Here is a 19,567-nt window from a genome sequence, read left to right on the forward strand (position 1 = left end):
ATAGAGTTGAAGATATATATTAGTATACATATATTTGTCTACAAGTTTTAATAAAAAAATATATATATTTAAATTAATTTTTATAGATCTTGTGATAAGTAGGTAAAATACAAATTTTGAAGTTCCTATTAACTTAATTTTGAATTTTTTAGATGAAAATTACTAATTGCTAAGTACTCTATGACACTTTAGTTTTTTCACTCGTAAAAAGTTATAAATTAATCATATAAATAAATTAAAGTGATAACATAAATATAAAGTTTGTAATTAACATGGCTTAGATTATAGTTAATTCAGACGTTACAAATTACAACTTGAACAATCTACTAGTGTAAGTTTATTATTGTACAAAATTTTACTCCCATATCATCACCGAAGAAAATTATTATTATCCTTAACTTCATTTGTTGAAGTATGCTTAGCATTTGTAACCCTGGTGACTTTTATATATATTATAGAATAATTATTTATTTTTATTTTTAGAGAGTTGAAAGACTCTATTTACGTTTTATGTCCATGGATTTTATCTGATGAATCGTTAGAGGTCAGCGACAAAGATGCAGCTTCTCTTCTTGTCACACCTTGGCTTGATAACTTTTCTAAAACTATTATCATAATTTCCACAATTTTTTGTAGGGATTATAAACTGTGCTCTTGGATAAACATAACAAGTTCTTAATTGCATTAAAACAGTATCCATGTCTGCTAATTCACCATTTTATACATTTACTATTTTTTTAAAATATATGTAAACACTGATTGTTTATTTGAAATAATAGAAATAATGTTCTCAAACACTTAAACGTACAGTTCCCAAAAAAAATTCTTACGTGTTTCTGGAATAAGTTTTTGATAAGAATTAAAATAGTTGAAGGTACTATTGAAAATTTAAATTGTGGTTTCTTTTATTAACAAACTTAAATTTCTTATATTTATGGGTAATCCCATGAAATTTTTTCAGGAGGAAACAGATTTTATTAAAATTTGGTATTATTGACAGTAGAATAGCCCAAAAATAAAATTTTCCATCTGTAACTCAATCCAACTAAGAGTAATGGTGTGATTAACAAAAATCATAACTTCGTTTTTATAGTATTATTTGTACATTCATATTAACATCATATAAAAGGGTATGTTCGATGAAACTATATTTTACTATTTTAATGAGGCATTGATTTTATAAATCTAAATTTATGAGTTTTCTACTCTAAAGATTATTATTTTTTAAATAAAAAAAAAAAATCAACGAAAATTTAATGTAAAAAAAAAAGCCATGATTTACTTTCTTTTATGACATAAGCTTTGTTGATTTAACCAATAGATTTTTAATTTCGTATTATTCTTGCTTATCATTGTTTTTCTTTACGAGATATTACTAATCAAGTATGCATCAAAATACTATTTTTTTCATCTTTACAGCCTCAATACTGAAATTTGGATTGTGGTACAGATCCAAAATTTTATTTTTTACCTAGTATACCGTCAAAAATACCACTTACCAAATTTTAGTCAAGTCTGTTTCCTCTTGAAAAATTTTCATGGAATTACCTGCAATTATATATGTTAAAAAATTCAGTTTGTAATATAAAAAAACACCCTTTTCTATTTTTAAATAATATCTAATTTGGGGTTAATTAAATAAGTACCTACTATTTTAACCTTAATGTAGAACCAGTAGGCATTTTTTTAACTGTATGATTAGGTGTTTGAGAACAGATTTGTTCCATCATAACAAATCCAAAATCAATGTAATTAAAAAAAATATATATAGAAAGAGATACAATGGTTGAATTAGCTCACATGGGTTACTGTTTTAGTGGTTTTAAGAACTGTCTTTGTTTCCCCAAGATCACAGTTTATGATACCCACAAAATTGCTATAAAGTATGCTAATAGTTATAAAAAAATTATCAAGCCAATGTGTGACAAGAAGAGAACTTGCATCTTTGTTGCTGACAATTAACGATCTATCAGATAAAATCCTCGTATGCTAGCATTATCCTTGCCTTTGAACGCAATTAGATCCATTTATATATCTAAAAAATAAAATAAATATGTATATTATGTAAACATTGTTCAACAAAAGAAGTTCAATGGACAAAAGAATAATTTTCTTAAGCGATGATATAAACTGGATCGTGAAAAGATGTTCAAAATCATCGCTAAATAGTTGAAGTGGGAGGTGACGGCTCTCACATGTACAAAACAAAGTTTACACCCTTTAGTATTGTCTTAAATGTCATTGGGGATATAAAACCGTCACACTGAAACTGTACTTTTCCAGCGGAGTTGGTAAAGGTATATTTCACCTCGTATTGAGTGAATGATGGCTACAGAGGTCATATCATTGGATAAATTTATATTTTTAGATCTATGTAAATCGTTTATCATTTTTTTGTACTATGTTCTACGTATAAACGTAGTTTTAAATATGTATTAAAAATTGTCCAGAATTATTTCGTCGACCATGTTGTATAATGAATATAATTATACCATTCTACGTCAGGATATATTAAATATTTAACTATACCGCTCGTCGTTGCCTTTATTGCACTATGCAACCTTTCATACAAAAATAAATTTTAAAAAAAGTCCTAAACTCATTTAGTAGCTAGCCTAATAAGTCAATCCTCCTAACTGCTATTTATCTTTTAAGTAATCCCTGATCATCAATGTCATATATTATTTTTCTACAACTTTTAAAATGCAATATATATTATATTAAAATTTATGATAGTATTTCATTCGATACTGAATTATAATATAGCTTACTAATGTTTTATTAAGAGCGGTGCTATACATTTTGTATTATATATGATCGATAAAATGTCTTTATATATATATATTTGTCTATATATATAAATGTATACGACGAGGTATCAAGAAGTATTCCTGTCCTTTTAAAACGGATCATTCGTAGAGTAAAATTATTTCTTCTTTTATTTATCAAAAAGAATATATTATGAAATAGCAATGATGTATCATGTGAGACGAAGGAATCGACACCTGAAAACAAAATACATAGGGTATTTTTGTGTTAGTGAGGTAACTTCGTGAACAGCTCTGTAAATACTACAACCGCCACCTAATATTAAAAGTCCCTTTGATAGTAGTTGGGACTAGATCTACTTGAGGGAGTAGAATAACTCTGAACTTTAGATTAAATTATACACGTAGATAAGTCAAAATCAAAATTTAGGTTTCAAACTAAATTATAACACCTCCCCCTTCCCTATGCAAATCTTCTAATAATTGAATATATTTATTTCAAAATCATATTTTATGAATAACTTTAACTTTCATACATAATTGCACTTGAATTTCCTATTTTATTAGCTTTTTAAAATAATTGACCCATAAAGTCGTAATATAAGTTATTTAGAGAAATAACATTGTATTTGTATTATTACTTAATGTCATAAAAAACAAATTTACTTCTAAAATAGAACACGTCTACTATTAAAAGAAATGAAATAGCAATTAATATTAATTCATCTAAAAAGTTAATTCGATAATAAAGATTCATAAATAAGAATGATAAAAAAATATAATTTTAATTGAGAAAACCATTGTGTAATTTCAAAAATTAATAATAAGTTCGAAATATTCTAAATTTTGATTTGATTTACATAAAGAAATATCTAGTCAAAATTTCTTTCGATCTTTTTGAAAAAATATTTTTATAACAAAATACATTATTTATGACTATTTATTATTGGTTTACTATATTATATAAGTATTCAAGTAATTTAATAATTATCTACAGAAAATAGTTTTAAAATAATATTAATTAATATTTTTAACATAAGACACAACTCTTATACAACATTCAAGGGCGTCCGCGAGGCGGTCTCTGGAAGGGATGTAGACCCTTCCCCCTCTAACGAAGGAATTTAAAAAAATAAAAGTGTAGAAATTAAAAAATTATATTAACTAAAAAGGAATAAAATAAAAAATTAGGATTCTTCTTCTAAAAATTAAGTTAAATCGATACGATTATGCAACGGAGCTAAAGTTTTAAATTTTTTTAAGAAGTTAAAAAAACCAAACTTCTTACCCTCCAACAAAAAATATATATATGTATATGTAATTCTTCAGACACCCCTGATATTTTGCATTTAATAAGAATATTATTATGAAGTTAAATATTATACATCAAATAACGAATTTCAGAAGTACTTTACTTAATTTGATATATAAGTCAATTGAATTAATTATAAGTATTTAATTAATATCTATGAATTTTTGTAATTTAATATTTCCAACATTAAAAATTAGTCAGAAAATTTCAAATATTTGATTATGAATTAAATCATATTGTTAAATTAATAAGATAATTTAATGTATTAAAAAATTAAAATTTTTGTTCTTCTATTTAGAATATAGAAATTAAAATATTATAAAGTATTAAACGTATTAAATAACAATTTATAATTAAATTAAAATATTTTAGACTGATTTTATATTATATTATATAATCCTGAACGTTGAACCCGGCATTAAACAAATAACACTTATTAATTATTTTATTTTCCAATATTTTGGATAAATTAAAATAGTTTGTAATTTTTTAACCTACAAATATATATAATTTGTTATCTTTTTATGTAGTAGTATAAGTAACTAATTTAATAAAATAAGAATTACATTTTAAAGATATACTGTTGTAAAATTGTATTATTTTATTTAAAATCTATTAATGAATGACAAAAAGAAAGTAAAGGAGAGCAAGCAATCTTTTAACTATAATATAGGTATGACTATCATATTCATTGAAATTAAGAACTTAGTCTTACAAGAATGGATCTTTTGACTGAACTTCAGCAAGCTGAATTCAAGGAAGCTTTTGATGAATTTGATAAAGTGAGTCAGTAGGAGTATACTTTTATTTACACAATATTTATCTTTAATTTATCTCATTTTTATTTTATTTTTTAAAATAAAATATATTTACTGAATTTTTTTACTGTAGCTTGTTGTTGTATTTTAAATCATATTAAAATTATTAGATTCAAGAAAACATATGTATGTAGATTTATTTATCATAAATATTGTATGAAAAATAATATGACGATTAATTTAAGATTATTTCAGGATATTATTAATATTACTATTTTTTAGTACCCCCTCTCTGACTAATTAATGGTTCGATTTTGTATTTTTGAAATACACAATTTAAAGACAAAGTTAAAAATGTTTTTTTGTATAACTAGAATTTAAAAAAAAAATACTGAACAAAATTGTTTATTAAGTAATAATAAACTTTTATCTAGTAACATACTTATTTTAGTGTTATTTCAAATCATCGCTCCATTTACAATCAATTAAAACACAAAATGGCATTGTTACAGATTGTCAACTGATTTTTTTATTTTATGCGCACCTTTATATATATGAAAAAATTAAACCTTTTAAATCAACTAAGCCCATAGACCTTGTACTTTTTTTCTATAATGAGATATTGGCTTTATCTTGTTTTGATAAACTTTTTATAGTAAGTCGATCATTTTTGAATTAGGAAATTGCTACTAATTACACTGTTTGTCAGGATTAACTTCCGTGCCTTCTTTAGATAAGTAATACACACAAAACTTTAATTTTGGTTGTGGAAATGTAAATTAATCAGTATTTTAATTTATCTTCTTCTCTCGCAATTTTTTTCTACAAAATCCATGACTTTACAAACATGATTTTCAAAATCCATTCATACTGATAACACATTATCAATTGTTCTAGATATATATAGTAAATTATTTAAAATTTTATATCTGCGCAAGCAATATGCGTTCCCTGACCAATACAACCAATTGGCGGCATTAAAAGGAGGCAAAAGACAAGTCAAATGTCTTGATTTTTCATCTTGCCTTGTGTTGGATTCATTGTCGTGAAAAATCTTGCTGTCTTTCTACGCACAATTCTTTTTTTTTTTTGACTTCATATTCGATGAATTGGTTTATAATCTTGATCATTCAAATTTTGTTAAATCAACACAATGTATATCTTTCCCATTTGATTTTAGACTTACTACTAATGGGTGACACCATTCAATCACCTTGCACCCTAATTTACTTATAACTCCCATTTTCTCCATGTGTTCAATTTCCTTTCTTACTTCGTCTCTATAGGCAAACGGAATAGGTCCTGCAGCATCAATTGCATAAATTATATAACAATTTTTCAATAATATTTTCATTGGTTCTGTAAAAAACTTTATAGAATTCCCTCAAAAATGAATTTTTTATCTGCTCCACATTTTTTTTTACTATTCTTTTCTTTTGTTTTGAGTCTGATAGTTGTTGTTGTAATTATTTCTTGTCCTCATCACTTGCATTTTCATTTATTACATATTATGTACTACTTAACTATCCTATTTTCTAAGTTCTGCTCCCCTCTTAAAAGGGGAGCTCTTGTGGTGACTCTAGGCTCTAATAATTTTGTGGTCAAAATATTTCCTATCATTAAATGTACTTTATATGTGGTCCATTAAATCTGAGCACTTTGAATTTTAAAATTCTGCAGGATATAATTTATTCATTAACAACTTCATTTCAATAAAAATAAATACTTTAAATAAATGTGTGTCTGAGCTCTCTCAATCATTAATGTGGCTGCCATTAGCAGTAACTGTAGCTTCCAGGTGTAGTCCTTTGTCATGGCGTCTCAGTGCTAGCTGACAGTGGTTTTGAGGGCCTGTGTTTGGATGATGGACACTCTATGCCTTCCTTCGACAGTTACCCAAATGGTGTAGTCGAGGGGTTTGCATCATGGCTGTAGGGGGGGGGGGGCTAAAAGTGCCAAAAAAGAGATTTAAAAAAACTCAAAAGGCTCATTGAAAACTCATTTAAAAGAATCTAGCAACGGAGGAAATGGGATTCTTCCATTCCTGGTATGAAAAGTCGCTTCTTAACCCTCACAAGGCTCTTTCCATCCACTTTTTTGATAACTTTCTGGAAAGTCTGGTTTGAAATCCTGAGATCTCTTTCATGGGTCCTCATGGACTTGACAGGATTGGCCTGGGCTGTTTTTTTTAACTCCCCTAGTCCAGTTTGGCCTTTTTGACATAGCCATTCTGCCTCTCCAACGTTTTGGACTTGCTGATGACGTAGATGGTGGTCCTGGGTATCCCAACTGCTTAGACTGCGAGAATGGAAATTCATCGATCACGTTCAATGACATTTTTTCAACTTGTACGAAAGCTAGAGAACTCATGTTTGTTTTGTTCTGCAACCAGTGGCTCATGTAAGTGTTCATATTTAAATGGACCACCCGGTATATTAATATTGTACATCTTCCTCTTGCGGATCTACGAGAAAAAAGATTAAGAATGAAATAATTCTTTTCCAATACTCCTCCTGAGCACACCTTTGTTATTTAGATTAAACATAAGCTATATATTCATTAATAAAGGAGATCTACAATTATAATTTAGATCTGAAAATAATAGAACGAAATCCTAAATAAAAAATTAGCTCTTTCTTCGACCAAATTGAATCATCCTTGATAATTGGAGCACTCTTTTAAATTTCTTCTCTAAAAAATTACATTTTCCTACAAAATATTTCACTAGGCAATCCACAGCTAAATCACAAATTAAGTTTTCAAAGGAGGATGGGATACGTTTCTGTCTCTGCATTCATAATTAATCACTTTTTAATTAGAATTAATTCTTTTCTTCTACAATTTTTATTTGAAGGAAAAATTAGTTATTAATAACACATGCCAACAATTAAGGGGTGGGGGATTAGCTAATCATTTAATTATCCGTTATCAATTATAATTTCAATAGATATGATGGATTATTCTTATTAGGCAAAACTCATATTATTATTATACAAGAATAGTATTTTGCAAGAATAGTGATTTTCACCTCCTTATGATCCAGGATATGATAGAGGAAGGTGCAGTTGGCTGTGGCGAGACAAATCAAAGAAAATTCGTGGGCCAGTTTTTGAATCACTAGAACCGGAACCGGCAAAGTCAAACCGAGACCACAATATATTGATTATCGGTCTCGGTTATTGTGCTTTTGTTCCCGTATAGAATATATAAAGAAAATACAATATATATTCCTCTTGAGTAATAAGTTAACTTTATTCAATAAGTCAATTTTCTGAGTTGTTTTTTAATGATATTGCAGTGTTTTCCAATTTTTGTTACGTCGCCAGGACGATACAGTTGTATTTTGGTTCCAAATAACTAAAGAAGGATCTGAAAAAGTGGTTTTAGGGACCTGACAGTGTAAATAAAAGAAGGAAGGGGTGAGGTAGATTGTGGATCCAGGTCTGCTACTAAGTTTGTCAGGCCCCTATAATATTTATTGACCCAGGGTTTCCTAATCATAACTATGACAAGGTCCCCTTACACTGATACATTTTTAGCCCCCTTTTATACGAAACATCTGTACCACATATGTGTAGATTGAAAGCAATCCTCAATTCTCCATCTTCCTGGGCCACCCTCCCTAGCCTCCACTCACGACCCCATTTTGAAAGCCCTTCTATGAAGTAACTTTAGTTTTCATGGACCCTGCTGGAACTTGGGGTACTACGCACTTTGGTAAACCAAACGGTATCTTATTCCATTTTCCCATGGTTCATTGACTTAAAACTGGTAAATAAGAATAACACAATTTTATAGTGTGTACACGCTTAATCATGATTATTATTATTATTGCTTCCAGTATTTGTATAAAATATGAAATAACGTAACATGTTGAACCCGATTATGACTGCTTTAAAAGAAATCAGGTAGTGATCAAAAAAGACATCTTGATTTGGTCAATGTCAAGTCACACACCCTCTTTCATACACTACTATTCTTATTAAATAAAATAAGAGACTGGATGTTGCATAAATAAATATAATAATGCATAAAATTTAAATTAAGTCATATCTTTAATCAAATAAAAAGACCACAATTTCGATAGTATCAGTCCATATGAAATCATGATGTCAGTTTTGTTTTAGTTATTGTCGAAGATTGGACAGTGGTTGAGACGGCCAGCCACTTTTTTTTTCTTTATTAATATCATATATGCAGATATACGGATACGGATATATAGAAAACATAAAAATTATAAGATGAAATTGCTTGGAAGAATTACGTTGTATTAATATAAATAAGTATTTTAGCTTAAAATTAGTACTCCTAGCCAAGATCTACACCTAAAAACAGTTAAAGGTTCTGACAATCAAAAAGTCATGATAAACAATCATACACTAAAAAATATAAAAATCAATCCATTGGTCTCCCTCGATGAAAGTGTTCATACCTCCGAACAATTGTTTTTAAAGTAGTTCTATATCTTGTTGAATCTGACAATTCATATTTGACAATGTCAATAGTACGGTTCCAGGAATCACAACCCATTCTTGGTATTTTCAATGTAAAATCAACATATGTTGCTGTAGAGGACAAAACTATTGCTCTCAGGTTTTCTCGACGAATTGGATTACCAATTTCACTTACCAATTTATTGCCAATAAGGGGTTTGCACTCAAAAGGGCGTTATGCATTGGTCGATTAAGAGTAAGCAAGCCGAACAAAATTTTTGTCTGTAAGGTATTAATGTCCCCCCCCCCCCATCTTTAGATAAATAAATTCAATTAAAAAAGACACCAAAGGGCACTCAACAAACACATTCACGGTAGTATTAAAAAAACTTTCGACAGTCTTTACAGGAATCGTAGTAAGTAAGCAATACAGACTGTGAAAATCTAGAATTGAAACGTAATTTTTTTTGCTTCGGCAACTCCACACAAGGAAATTACCTAGTGTTTTACCCCAAGACTCTGATAGTTTCAAGTCCCTAGGATTTTCTATACTCTTGAAAAAATATCTTTTGCATGCATTTTGTCCCATGTTATCCAATATTGACGTAGAATCAAAGACAGGATTTCCGTGTCATAAAGTTATTTGTACAGCTGCCCGTGCTGGAGAAATGGACTCCAAAAAACTATTTGATTGGTCAGATATGAGCACAATCCAAGAATATATACTCGAATTACATACTGTCGATCTCCGTTCAAGATTGGGTTTATTGGGCATGTCAATTAAAATTTATACATATATATTTTTGGAAAAACTACACTCAAGAGTAACAATTGGAGATTCAAACTTCGACGAAAATAAATTGTTTTATATATTGAAGCCCTAAATGTAACCCAGTTTGAATCAGATTCCCCTTGACTTTCATACTCTATACCCAATACAGTAGTTTTTTTCCTTGATAGTGCAACCCAGAAGCTTTGATCCTATAACTGGACTCCATTTACCTAATGGCAGAATACACATTTTTCTTTGATTAATTTCTAACCAGACTTCTTTCTAAATTTTTTGGAAAAAGAAAAAAATAGCCTCAATTCTTCTAATGAGATAGTTTGATGAGTAGCCACTTTTTTGATTATATAATAAATAAACTGAAAAAGATAGAGGAAACCAAATCCTAAAGATCTATAAGATTGTTTTTGTATTAATAAAAGAAAAAAGGAGCCAAAATCGAAGATTTTGGGTCTTTTTTTTTTTCACTCGTACAAAAAGATTGTTCAGACGTTTTTGAAAAAGTAAAATGGGAGGGGTATAGACTTGAATCAAAGTCCATGAGAAGATTGATAGGAAAAGTGTAATTGGACTTGAGATCTATAACCCTTAAAAATATTAAAATACAATGGTAGATGCCTAGTAGGACACACACATAAATGAGCAAAGATACAACTAGAAGGTAAGTGTTTTTCTTATATGGGAGGGTCCTGAGGTAAGCCTTCTCAGTTTGTCTGACTTCCTCATAATAATTAATATTTTTTCTTTTGATATCCCTCTTGCAACCTGCAAAATGGTTGATAGTTAGTTTAAATATGATATATCTGAAAAGGAGGTGAAATTTTGAGCAAAATAAAAGCTGTTGCTAAAGTTTTTGAGGAATATCTTTTTACCAGCATTATCTGCTAAAACAAATAATACTAATCCTTCTTAAATTAATTGAGCTAGCTTGGAAATAGTTTGACTGAAGCTGTTTATTCTAATAATTGCATCTTGTTCGTTAACGTCATCATATTTAGTGTTCAAAAAGTAGGTAATTCGCTACATTTATTTATCTGCTTTACTACCACCAAAGTAATTATTAAATTCATAAAAATATTTTTGGTAGTATTTCACGTTTGAAATTTTAAGTTTCCTTGAATTACAACACTAGATTCAATAACTGTACAATCTAAAATGAATTACAGTAGTTATCACTGATTAATTAAATAAAAATAACTAATAATAATCTTTTCAAAAATCAGCTACAGGTATTTTACATGTAGCCGATTCTGTTATTTACTGATATTAGATTTCATTTCACATTAAATCTACACTTTTTTTTTGTAAGTACAGAGTTGGTATCTAATTTTTCTTCGTGATTCATCAAATTTGAAATGTTATGTTCTCTCAAAAAAAATTTCGTCATTAATTCTATTTCGTCATTTTTCCGTTTACGCATCACCTCCGCCATTAATATTATATTAGTTCTCGGTTAAATTGTCGCCTTTGTTTGAAATCCTATAAATGGTATATCATTTATTCTTAATATAAGTCTTTTTAGTTCTCTATATGCCCATCTACTTCTCTTTCAAAATTTTCATTTTTAAATTAAAAAGAGTTCATAACTTTATTAGAGCCAAGGTTAATAGAAATACAAGGATAATACAAATACATGTTTATACCATGATGTAATCGGGCTTGCTAGAATTTTCAATTTGATACGTCATACCAACTGCTGGGCTTGACAGACATATATTTATAAAATACAGAACCAATCATATTCTATGACGTCACCATTAAAAAGCGTGGTGGAAGTCAAACATCAGCCGTACACGCATTATGGTATAACCTTGTATGCCTATTAACCTTGATTAGGGTTATCCTCTGATTTATTATCTATATAAACGATAATCATTGTATATTTCATCAGATACTATAATTTATATCAATTTTTTTTTACCCGGCATAAAATTTGTCAGTAAATCAGATTTCCATTTATTAAAAATTTCCTTGTTTGATGCTGGAAATGTATGCCCAGAAGTTTCTATAAAAGATATGGAAAAGTAATTTCGTATTTTAGGCGTGATTTCAATGCTTTATAAGAAGTCTATCCGATTTAAGTCAAATATGCCTTGTTCTGTTTGATGACTTTTTGCCTACGGCAATTAGACTTCATAATGCTCTTCTCTTAGAAGCCTTGGTAGTTATAGGCTAGAAAGACCAATTTTCATATGCCCAAATTTGTACACCTAAGCGCGTTGATCATAGACAGGAACAGGTGGTAGTCAGTTGGTGCTAGGTCCGGACTGTAAGGTGGATGCATAAGAACTACCCATTCGAGCTCCCGGAGATTATGGCGCGTCATCAAAGATGTGTGCGGCCTGCCGTTGATTTGATTAAACACGATTCACCAATGCTGGCCGCTTCTGTTCGGTTGTCAGCTTCAAACGGTCGAGTTTTTCACATTGGAGGGCAAAATTGAGCGTTTGTCCATAGCAGAGCAGCACATATTATATTATTCCCTGCCAATTTTACCAAAGACACAGCATCACCTTCCTGGTAGTTATTCTGGGCTTGGGTACGGTCTGAACCACTTGATTAGCTTTCACCCACTATCTTTATTACTTGACATTGACGTAAGATATCTATTTTCATAGCCAGCCACTATCTACTTCAGAAATGACACGTTTTTCCTTTCAGGTAGTAAAATGTAAAATATGGTAAACTTCTTCCTTTTTAGACCTCAATACTCGACGGTCAATAACTCAAGGTTGAACCGGCCAAGTGCAATACTCTCCTAAAAGCGTTTGTAGTATATCATAGACTCATACCTTTACAATGCTTTATCGTATGACCTGTGTTGACCAATAGGGAACAAGCAAAAAACTTACTTAGCAAAAAAAAAAAGTATGGAAAAACAAAATGACTTTTTTTCAAACTTGTATTATTATCTTTCAGCTTTCTGCCAACTGATTTACGAATGTGACAGCAAGGAACCACACGACTTGATTGCTTATATTATGTATAGGAAGAATAACAGCTTTCTATTCAAATGATATATTTTTTTATATTTCGTTGATAATAAATTAAGATTATTTATTTAACCTAAACAGGTAAATTATGAAAGAAAAGTTGAAAAAAGTGAATAGTTTATGTAAACATTTAGTCATCTACGTGTAGAATCCAATAAATAATCCTTGTCCCATATAATTCTTTATAAAGCTTTATAGTTCATAGGTCAGAGCTGAGTATTATCAAGGAATACATATTAGAATTACATTCAGTCGATTTCTCTTTGATTTCTGATACATTATAGAGAATCTTCTTTCTATTAAATTTTCCCTCAAGCATTTTCAACACAAGCAAGGCATGGTATTTTATATTATCTAAAAACTTTCGATGTTTACAGGTATCTATCAGTTTTTCAACAAAACAACACCTAATACGAAGAAACAATATAAGTCGTCACTTTCAAAAGAAGAAAATTAACGATCAACTTATGTTATTTCAAATTTATCATGTGCAAATATAAATCTGGCAATTCAGATATCCAAGAGTGCTAAAGCAAGTCAACAAGTTTACATCCTATTTACATCTTCTTCTGGCAAATCTTCCCACTTGAGATTATACCTGATCAACTAAATCTATTATTATCTCAACATTCTCCATTATAATGTTATCGTTGTTTTGTTTTTTCGAAGATCCTATTTTTGTCATTCTAACAGATCGAAAGTTGAACAATGACACCTGAAGGCAAAATTTCAACTAAATATGTTATTGTCTCAACATTCTTCAATATAATAGCAATGTTTTTTTCTAAGATCCTTATGTTTTCATATGCCAGTAGAGCAATGAATGCTAAAGGCAAAACTCGGCACTTGTGAGATCGAGATTGAAGCTACTGTAATCTCAAGATTTGCTTATGATATTATATTTTCATGCCATGATATGATTAAACTTGGTATATTAAATCCTAATTTCAACGTTCTTAGAGAAAATGACAAGATTTCAATTCCCGTCTATAAAGGGAATTTTATTAATATCTTCTCGCCAATTTTTAGTAACAAATCTGGTTCAAGAGCAAGTTGATTGTACAACGTTGGATAATTTCATCCAAAAAATTGAAATGCTTTTGGATCTCTTGAGTATTGTGCTTTCAGATATTCTTGAAAATAAAAAACAATCTCTAGTACTCCAATGATACTCGACTTAAAGGATAATGTCGAAGCTATACAATATCAAGCAAAAACTCTAAAAACAATCCTATTATATTTAGTGATAAACTCGATCACTGTATTGATGAACTTTTTCAATCAAAAATAATGACATATGTAACACCCACGTCGATCTTTGTGCTAATCACCGTAATATACTAAAATCAAACTCTATAGGTAGTTTGTCTCATTACAGATTTACGAACCCCGGTAAATACGCGAAAAAACGTTGTTATTCATTACCAAGTGAAGAATCCATTGTCTATAGACAGCTATTCATCTATTTTAGGAGTAGCCGACTAAATTCATGGCTACTAAGTAACACTTGATGAAGAAAGCTTTTATTCAGCTACATTTACCACAGCTCAAGGAAAGTTTCCTTATCTTCGTGCAGCTATGGGTATAAATGCAGGCTCTGATTAATTTAACCTCATAAGGTGTTTAAAATGGAAAGAAAATCATTGATGACTCCATTATTGGAAAATTTTAATCGAAGTTAATACTTATACATAGAAAATCAAACAATTTAAAGGTTACAAATGATACGACATAGAGGTTATTAATACTAAATATTAAAAGTGGATTCAACAAATTATTAGCGACCACCGTGAATTATATATATACAATAAATATAATGAGACATTTTTACACATAAATAAATATAATGAGACATTTTTACACATAAATAAATATAATAATTACACAATGTAATAACATTTTTGCCTGCATGCTGGACCCCACATTTATTATTGTCATTTAAGCCATTGAACACGAATATGACCATTAAAACCTTCAATTCTTGAAGGTTTGACCTTTAAAGCCTTTAAAAAAATCAAGTTCTTAAGGTATTACTAAGATTCAATGCCATATTTCGACATGAAAAAACGAGATATATGATAATAAAAGTAAATAATAAATTGATAAAAACGTTTCAGCATTTAAAAGATGATCTTGATTATGTTTAATAAAAATGTATATAACTACCAAAAAATGAAGGACCTTACTTAGATGCAAATATATTTTTTACTTTTTCTTCAAATGCTTTATATCATAGCTAAACTTATAAAATAAACCTTAAATTTCAATTTTTTTTAGATTACCTTCAAAAAATGTCAATTTTGATTGATTTATGGTCAATTAAGCTTATAATATTTATTAAAAATTTAAATATAATAAGCTGGGTAGGTTGCGTGAATATATACTACAATAATATTCCAATAAAAAAATTTTATTACTTATATGTTTATATTATTACATAATTTATATGGAAGGAAATTAAAACAAGTTAATAGATGCTACATATTCAAATTAATTGATTAGTATTTACTAATTGATTTTTTTTTTCTTTTTGTCGGAATAACTTTTATATCGTATCATTTGTCATCATTAATTTGTTTGATTTTTGTATGTGTAACTATTAACTTATTAAAAATTTTCTAATTAATATTTTTTTTTGTAAAAGTTCATCGTTTTTTCAGTTTTTTATTTATCTTACCCATATTTTCTTTAACATAATATCACAAATATACGCTATAATGCTTTAAATGATCAATTTACTGGTGTTAGCCATTATTTTTTTTATTACCCATGGTATAAAATATCATATTAGCCACTTTGAGGGGAGAAATTTAAGAGATTTCAATGTAAATAGATCTTTAATATAGAAATATTAAAGTTTTTTTTTATGAGTTTTACGAAGTAAATCAAGTAGTTTCTAAATTTGAATATTTCTACTACTTTTTATATTAACTGTTATATATAATAAATAGAATAATTTTTTAAGTCTTTTTTTTATATTTATATCAACTTACCCAAAACTCACCTTTTCTTAACATGGAGTAAATAAATAAAATGAAATTATTTTAATTATATTAAATAATTGACAATATTTTTTTCATATGTACTTCTAAGCTCTACAAAAATGTAAAAGGTTAAACATAATTAAATTCGGAATTAAAATGAAAGTAAGATATAATAGTTTAAAAAAAGATATAAATTTTTTTGTGATACCAGTCTTTTTTTCTGTAATTGAAATTTTTGGTATTGATTTATTTCCAAATTAATGCTGCCTATGATTTAAAAAAAGGGTATTACTTATTATTATGAAAATAAAATTAATCTCATAAAAAAGGTTTTTTTTATATATTTAAGGATGGTTCTGGTACCATATCAACAAAAGAATTATTATTAGTAATGCGATCTATTGGTCAAAATCCTACTGAAGATGAAATTCTTGAAATGGTAATGGAATCAGATTTAAATGGTGATGGCACAATAGATTTTCTAGAGTTTGTTGAAATGATGAAAAAAAAGAGCTCAGAAACTGATCAAACAGAAGTAGGTTGATTTATACATGAACTTTAATAGAGGTTACTCTGTAATTGAGAGAAATTTCGATAGGATCTACGAGAAGCATTTAGAATTTTTGATAAAAACAAATCGGGCTATATTGAAGCAAAAGAAATAATATCTGTCACAACAACGATGGGACAAGTGTTGACACCAGAAGAATTAGAAACATTTATGCAAGAAGCTGATCTTGATGGTGATGGTAAATTAGACTACAATGAATTTGTCAAAATCATGATGGCTTATTGATTGTTTATATTTTGAAAATTTTGTCAAGATTGGTTATTTCAAGCATGTATCTGTAGAAAATATGATCCAAAGTATTATCTGTTTATTTGAATAAATAAACTCTTAATTTAACGAAGGAATTATACAGACTTTTACTAAAAGTAAATTAGCATTAAAAACATTCGAGGAAAAAAATTTAATTACCAAATTATTTTGTAAAATCCAATCTTAATAATTAAAGTGATTATAATAACAGTCACAAAGAAGGAACAAAACTTATGAAGGTATAAATAAGTAAATTTGCACAAGTTTTCAGAAAAGCGTTAATTGTATTAAAGAGATTGGGTAGATATTGGGATATTTAAATTGATTTAGCTAACATTCCTTTGATATACAGTATTTTACATTTAAATATTCCAATGTTTTCAATATTTAAGTATCTTTTTACTTAAAAGAACTTAACTTTTTTACTTAAAGTTTTTAAGTTTTTTTTTTTTTTTTTAAGTATGATTTTAATATCATGCCCCGTTTTTCCAAAGATATACCTTTATTTGGAATGAGTCAATATGCCTTAAATCACTCCAAAGGTCTGGAAAATTACACCAGGGTTTTTTTTAAATTCGATCAATTATTTTAAAGCTTAGATTTGTATGTCCTTGGCATCATTGTAAACTTTACTGTACAAATTAAAAGCAATAACATTTAAACGGTTATTTTTTTTATTTTGTGTGTATATAATGAGTCATTGAGAGACATTAATGCCCGATTTCTCTCTCATTAAAAAATAAAATTTTAATTTTAACTGTTGATAAAATACTTTTACAAGCTTGCAAATATGACAAACATACTTGAAAATGAGTTATGGCGCCATTCATCTAAATTGTATTCAATTTAGTTCTTGTTTCATAGCCCACGTCGTTACTTTTATTGTATCACGAAACTTTTCTTCCTAAAAGAGAAAAAAAAAAAAATGAAAAAAATGCCCATATTCCGTATTCCCAAACTATCATTTTGACATTATTTATTCTCAATTTCAAAATGGATTACATGATATATGTTTTTTATAATATTAAAGTCCAACTTAATATCTTATTCGATACTGTATTATAATATTGTTTGTATTTTTTTATTAATAGAGTGACTACACATTTGTATCTCTATATGATAATTAAAATTATCAGCTGACAACAAAATGCATAGGGTATTTTTGTGTTAGTGAGGTAACGCCGTGTGCCATGTCAAATTTTTTCCACCGTCTGATACCTTCCTACTCTCCTAAATATGTTAATTTTCAATTAATTTAACACTTGTATTATTTTAAGCAGCTGACTCATAAAAGGTATTATATAGGATTTTGATTTCTATATTAATTTATATTAACTGTATTTATTAAGCTAGAGTTTACCAAACTTTATTATATCAAGGCTCCATTCAGCATATCGTAGTATTATGTATTAGTACCAATGAAATTGAAGGATTTGGGATCACAACCACAACCCTCGATATAACCTCCCACTTACGCCTCGATTTTCATTTTCTTCTTTCTCTTCAACTCGTCCTCTCTTCCAAGTTCCAACCGGGAACATTCACATCTCAGCTCTGCAAGCCTAAGACTGGGTAATAATTTTACCATCTTCGTCGTCACTTGTAGTGTTCTAACAACACTACCTAAGTATGGAAGTAACGGGCTGGATGAAGAGCTAATAAAGTAGACAATTGGATGGAGGGTACAATCATAAACTTCTGCTGAAGGATACATTCATTGACTATGGTTAAAACGAAGCCCTTCGTCTTATTAATAAAACTAAATAATGGATGGTGATACGTAACACGAAGGCCATTGGTTAATATCAATGTTGTACCCGGTCTAGGACTCTAGTGAAAGAGGAACCATAGACACTGACCCAGGCGAAGAGGTACTAACTGCAACTTCTGAGTATGCTCTCTTTCCACTTCAGCACCTTGAGGACGCTAAAGAGCACTCGAGTGGCTTAAATGATGAGCTGGCAATGAATAATCCTGAAAATAGTGAATTTCATAATGAGCCTGGAAGGATGAGGCGGTGCACAGGTTATTATACACTCCTTATTATAGGAAAACATTAAAGTATGTTTCCCTCTTATAACACAGAAGTATCTTAAGCATACATATGATAAATATCTTAGAAATAGCTTCAGACGGAAGTTGGCCCACATTTTTCCAAAGAGGTTTTTTCCTATTTTTTTTTACCCTCAAGGAGTTTTTTATGGCAAAACTTTTAATTCATTAAATAGTTATCATCCTTGGACAGTCGGTCAAAGATTACAGATAGAACTAAAGGATGTTGGAAATCACCGCATTAGTCAGACCTACTGAGCACTGGAAGCCTTACAACCTTCTGATCAGAGGTTCTATATGGGATTTACGACCCCATGGACTCCAAACTCAATGATCTTGGATATGGCTGAATGAGTTTTAATCACGATTGATACACATTCCGCTGGAAGCTATAGGACAAGCAGGCATCCCTATATATATATCCCTTTTTTTCCAAAGTCATCATTGGTTTTATTTGATGTACAAAAGTTTTTCACTTTAGCCAGGAGACTCCTAAGCAGAATCCGATTTCGGCCTGTTTCAATAAAGATGGCATGGTCTGAAGGGTTAACCATCAGATTCCGCCTACATTTAGATTGTTTTCCCATGTTCAGAGGAGTGAATTTTTTTCTTTTAATTTAAATTTTTTTAATTGATTCGTAATAAGCCAAATAATCGGAC

At 29.0% G+C, this 19,567-nt stretch overlaps 1 protein-coding gene across 1 annotated transcript; it reads left to right on the forward strand.

The window, feature by feature from the left end:
* Positions 1 to 4,746: 4,746 nt before the first annotated feature.
* Positions 4,747 to 16,942, forward strand: LOC121127239 (neo-calmodulin). The gene is made up of 3 exons (XM_040722587.2): positions 4,747 to 4,862; positions 16,385 to 16,570; positions 16,634 to 16,942. The coding sequence occupies exons 1-3, from the start codon at positions 4,800 to 4,802 to the stop codon at positions 16,829 to 16,831; spliced, it is 447 nt and encodes a 148-aa protein (XP_040578521.1). The 5' UTR covers positions 4,747 to 4,799; the 3' UTR covers positions 16,832 to 16,942.
* Positions 16,943 to 19,567: the final 2,625 nt, after the last annotated feature.

The sequence above is a fragment of the Lepeophtheirus salmonis genome, chromosome 12 (assembly GCF_016086655.4).
Source record: "Lepeophtheirus salmonis chromosome 12, UVic_Lsal_1.4, whole genome shotgun sequence".
Taxonomy (NCBI): Eukaryota; Metazoa; Arthropoda; class Copepoda; order Siphonostomatoida; family Caligidae; genus Lepeophtheirus; species Lepeophtheirus salmonis.